We start from the raw sequence: 4500 nt of genomic DNA, 5'->3' as shown, positions 1-4500 counted from the left end.
TATACAATAACCAATTTGTTTTGTTTGTATTTTATTAATTGTTTGTATTATATTAAAAGGAATAATAATTATAGAATTGTTGACACGATTTTTACTCAAAAATCCTCACACTATTGATATATTTATATAATTGAGATGAGTGCATGTTTTGATAAAATTTTAGATAAGTCTATCTAAAAATCCTCAACCATCAAGAAATATTTTTCCACGTATTTCAAATAGATATAATGAAGATATTTAACTATTTCTTAGATTCGTAGATATTATCATTTTATTCCAACATCAGCTATAGCTTCATGATTATTATTGTCTTTAGACTTTAAATGGAATATCACTATCTTCTACGAGAAATCTGTATACAGATTCTTACTGGTTTGAGCTACGATTTCTACATTGATTAGCTGATTTTCTTGTCAATTCAACTCAAAAAAAAAATCAACCGTCTTTTCATACCACCCATGTTTGCATTTGTCAGTGTTCTAAGCGATACAAAGGGAAAAACAGAGAAAAAAAAAAGTGTCAACCTCGGACTGTACTCCTAATCGCAAGGCAATAATAGGCTTGGATAACCATGATGAAAAGGGTACGAGTAAAAAATAGCAAAGTCAAGAAACAAGTAATTTCCTGAAATATTAATTATCCACTAGAAAACATATTGTATGAAGTATTCTAAAACAAGCTGAGAACACCAAGAAATAAATGCATTAGAATCTGAAGGAACTGTTACAATCATTGTCTGAAAGGCACAAACAAGTATGCAACTGTTTTGATGGGCTCAAAGCGTGCGATATACAGTAGATAGTGACACTAAGTGATTCTTCCCATCTTCACTTGAACATGAGGACGTCATTTTCATGATAAAACTAGGACTCTTATGTTTCCCTTATGTTTCACAAGGTAAATTGTAATTCTCAGACAAATCCGTTTACCTATGATGCATATTGCCTAAGTGCTTACATAAGTGCTTACATATGACTAAGACTAGGACATACATATTGCCTAAGAGCTTACATGTGATCCATATTGCCCAAGACTAAGACCCTTATGTTTACATGCGATGCATATTGTATATTGCCCAAGACTAGGACCCTTATGTTTACATATGATGCATATTGCCTAAGAGCTTGCATGTGATTCATACTACCTAAGACTAGGACCCTTATGTTTACATATGTTTATCATTTTATCTCATTTGCCAAAGTGCTTGTACCCATTCTGTTTGAATATGATCCATATTGTGTCTTTCTAAAGCTCATGTAATGCCGTGATGTGGTACATTCAATCCTCAACGAGCGAGCTTAGTGTAATTGGAAGCCCCTTTCTGAACTCCACGAATGGAAAAACAAATGGGTGGTCAGATTCAACTAGTTCCCACCTGCACAACAAAAAGAACTTTTCAATGAACTTTCCAATGATTAACATGAAAGAATTTGGACGACATAATGAAATCATAAACTCTTTATGTATTTTCAACTAATCATTTTAGGGATTTTTTCCGTATACCCATATGATCACCATAGTTTAGGATAGGATTCTTTTAAAAAATTAGACACCCATTATATATATATATATATATATATATTGTTTTTATGTTTGTCTATATTAGGTCAATCTAAATTTCATAGAAATTACTTTAGAATACTAAGAAATGTACTTAAACCACATTCACATTAGAAATTCCTATGTCTTCGATAATTGTATAAAGATCCCGACTTAAAAAGCTTGGCATTATAAACAATTGAAGTCAATCCATTATTGAAACTGTAGATATTCTACTCGTTTGCATTGTTTTTCTGCATACCCATATATACCCATTTATGACATATTGTAACATAATTATAGATTTCATTTCACTGGTGGTGAACGAGAGATTTTAGTGTATACCCATATCTGAGAACAAGGTGATGAAGGAAAACAGCGATCTCTACTTTTCCAAGTTCAATTCCCGTGCACAATCTTGGGCCTCCTCCAAAAGGCGTAAAATATGTTCCACTCTCCATATTCTACGTTACATAACATGATTAGGGTTAGAACTTATTATACATTACATAACATGATTAGGGTTAGAACTTAAAGTAATATACTTTAAAAAAAACATGATTAGGGTTACAACTTATTCTAGAGCAGCCATGTGGGCATATACAAACCTGCCATCTCCAGGGATTAAACTCCATAGGATTCTCATAGATAGCTGAATCTAAATGCACTGCATCAAAAACAGGTATAACTTTCCATCCAGCAGGTATCTCGTATCCTACATATGAATATCATTGCAAAGCATGTATATCAATGAAAAACTTATTACAATTGTTTTGAACATGCTAATTTATGTCCTTTAAAAGCCACTACCTTTGAAATGCACACGTTGCAGAGCTTTCCGGTGCACAAAACGGACAACGTTTCCTAGCCTGAGGGTCTCATTAATGACCTGTAAAGAAGATGGGAATATGGACATTAAATCAAATTTCTAAGCCTCAAAATTTTGTCTATACTTAATAAAAGAAAAAGTAAAAGGAACCAACACATTGAGTAAACTTCATTCTTTTGTAGTCCTCCCAGTTGGGGCCTGAATCTATCTCTGACGGCTTCTTTTGTCTTAATATACCCAAATGTTCTGACTGCAACATAGAAGGAAATATCTCATAAGAGAAATGATGAGGAACTCACATTTCATAACATATACTAGAAAATATTATGTACCCTTAGGTGTTGCATAGCCTTGGGAGATCTTGCTAAGAAGTAAATTGCAAGACTCAAGGCAACTGAGGAAGTCTCATGGCCGGCAAAGAGAAAGTTAAGAACGAGATCTAAGATCTGTTCTGTAGAAAGACTACCCTCCTCCATTACTGTGCTTAGTAGGTCCTTATGTTTATAGTCCGAATTGCTTCTTCTCTCATCCATTTTCTTCTTCACTACTTCTAGTATTGTTGCTCTTGACTGTCAAGTGAATAAAAAATATATATGTAAGAGAAAACATTTTAATTTAAGTTCTGATTATTTTAAAGCACACGAGTCTCGAACTTAAGAAAAAAGTAACATCAAGTCTTACAGACGGTACAAAAAGAATTCATAAGAAGTGAATTCAACCGGGTAGCTAAACAAAGAATTAGCAACAACAAAATTAGAAACAGAAAAACCCTAAAAAAATTAGGGTTACAGAGTGCTTTACCTTGAGTGCTCTCCTATAGTGAGTACCTGGAAGATTCAGAGGTACAGACACAACTCCTCTCATAAAAGAAAAGTATTCTCTCATTAGATACTCTGTCTGAGGTTCCCATGGATCGCAGCTCATGATTTGGCTGGCCATCAGATTGAAGGTGTACTGCAAGGAAAAATAACAGCATTGAAAAATAATTAGCTAGCAGATAAGCAATTGCAACATTCTTCACATTACCTCATTAGACAACAACATATGACTTGCCACCTTTTTGGACTCAGCTTGTGCACTTATAGTCTTGTTTTGCTTCCATGACTTGAGAATGTACAAAGCATTTGAGTTTATCTCCTCTAAGATATGGCTCCTAAGCTTTGAGTTACTCATGAAGCTCAAGGCAATGCTTCTCATATGTTTGTGCATGTCTCCCACAAGTACTAGCATAGACCATTTCCCCAATATGCCGGCTATACTAGAGGGATAATTGCATTCGAAGAGCTTCCCTTCATTTTGTAGAATGAAGTTGTTAAGACTTGGGTCCGCTGAGACAACAGTTGGGTGTCCAAATAAATGTGACTTGAAAATCTTCCCATACCTACAATTCACATTGATTCCTTACCAATTGTAAAATTACTCAAACTAATTTCATCCACTTTAACACAAAAAGAATAGTCATGAAAGTTACCTAGAAGTGTGTTCTTCCATAAATTCTCCAGGTGTAGTAGCCGAGTGAGGTTTTAGGTATGATATTGTCTCTCCTATAATTGGCCATCCCATTTTCCCTGGGGGAAGTCTCATACTATTCTTCCCACTTCGAATAGGATATGATCTCCAGACCATTTTGATCATAAAAAAAATTGAAAACACAAAGATGAATGTCATAAGAATTCCGGTTGGCATGTACTCAAGGGGAGCCATGGGGTGTTTGGTCTGGTGTTTGTTATTAGAAAACATTTATTCACCAAGATATTTAAATACACCAAAGTCTGATTTTTCCATAAGAGGATAGGGCACTTTTGGTGACCAGTAAGTACTATCGGATCTATTGATTGCAATTTAGGCTACGAATCTATGCCATAAGCCACATAAGATATTTTCCAAGGCTCTAGCAACGGATAACTTCCTTTTCCTTTTTTTTTGCTTTGCTTCCATGTCTTAAATTTTGTTGTACTCCCTTTTTATGCTGTCTCTCGGAATTTAAGACTGACAAGGGTTCAAATCTCAGATGTCTTAATTATTCACTTGTTTGTTGGAAAGATTATATAATAAAATATTTTTTAAACTAGATATTTTTGTTTGAAAAGTAGAGGTGGCATGAAGTGATGTCTTCTTAAGAAAGAATATAA

The 4500-nt window shown here is 34.2% G+C and overlaps 1 protein-coding gene across 2 annotated transcripts; it reads right to left on the bottom strand.

The window, feature by feature from the left end:
• Positions 1-683: 683 nt before the first annotated feature.
• Positions 684-4223, bottom strand: LOC149577302 (cholesterol 22-monohydroxylase CYP90B52-like). Of its 2 annotated transcripts, none has more exons than XM_089823351.1 (9): positions 3840-4221; positions 3425-3749; positions 3170-3322; positions 2701-2937; positions 2523-2618; positions 2350-2428; positions 2148-2254; positions 1885-2003; positions 684-1375 (listed from the first exon to the last, which is right to left on the bottom strand). In XM_089823351.1, exons 1-9 carry the CDS (start codon positions 4106-4108, stop codon positions 1279-1281), a joined length of 1482 nt encoding a protein of 493 aa, XP_089679477.1. In that variant the 5' UTR covers positions 4109-4221; the 3' UTR covers positions 684-1278. The 2 variants fall into 2 exon arrangements, with proteins under 2 accessions (XP_089679477.1, XP_089679471.1); XM_089823345.1 differs by having other exon boundaries at positions 1192-1375; positions 3395-3749; positions 3840-4223.
• Positions 4224-4500: the final 277 nt, after the last annotated feature.

This window comes from Cupressus sempervirens, chromosome 1 (assembly GCF_028749045.1).
Source record: "Cupressus sempervirens isolate cs-2001-9-10 chromosome 1, ASM2874904v1, whole genome shotgun sequence".
Taxonomy (NCBI): domain Eukaryota; kingdom Viridiplantae; phylum Streptophyta; class Pinopsida; order Cupressales; family Cupressaceae; genus Cupressus; species Cupressus sempervirens.
This window is presented reverse-complemented; position numbering and strand designations above follow the sequence as displayed.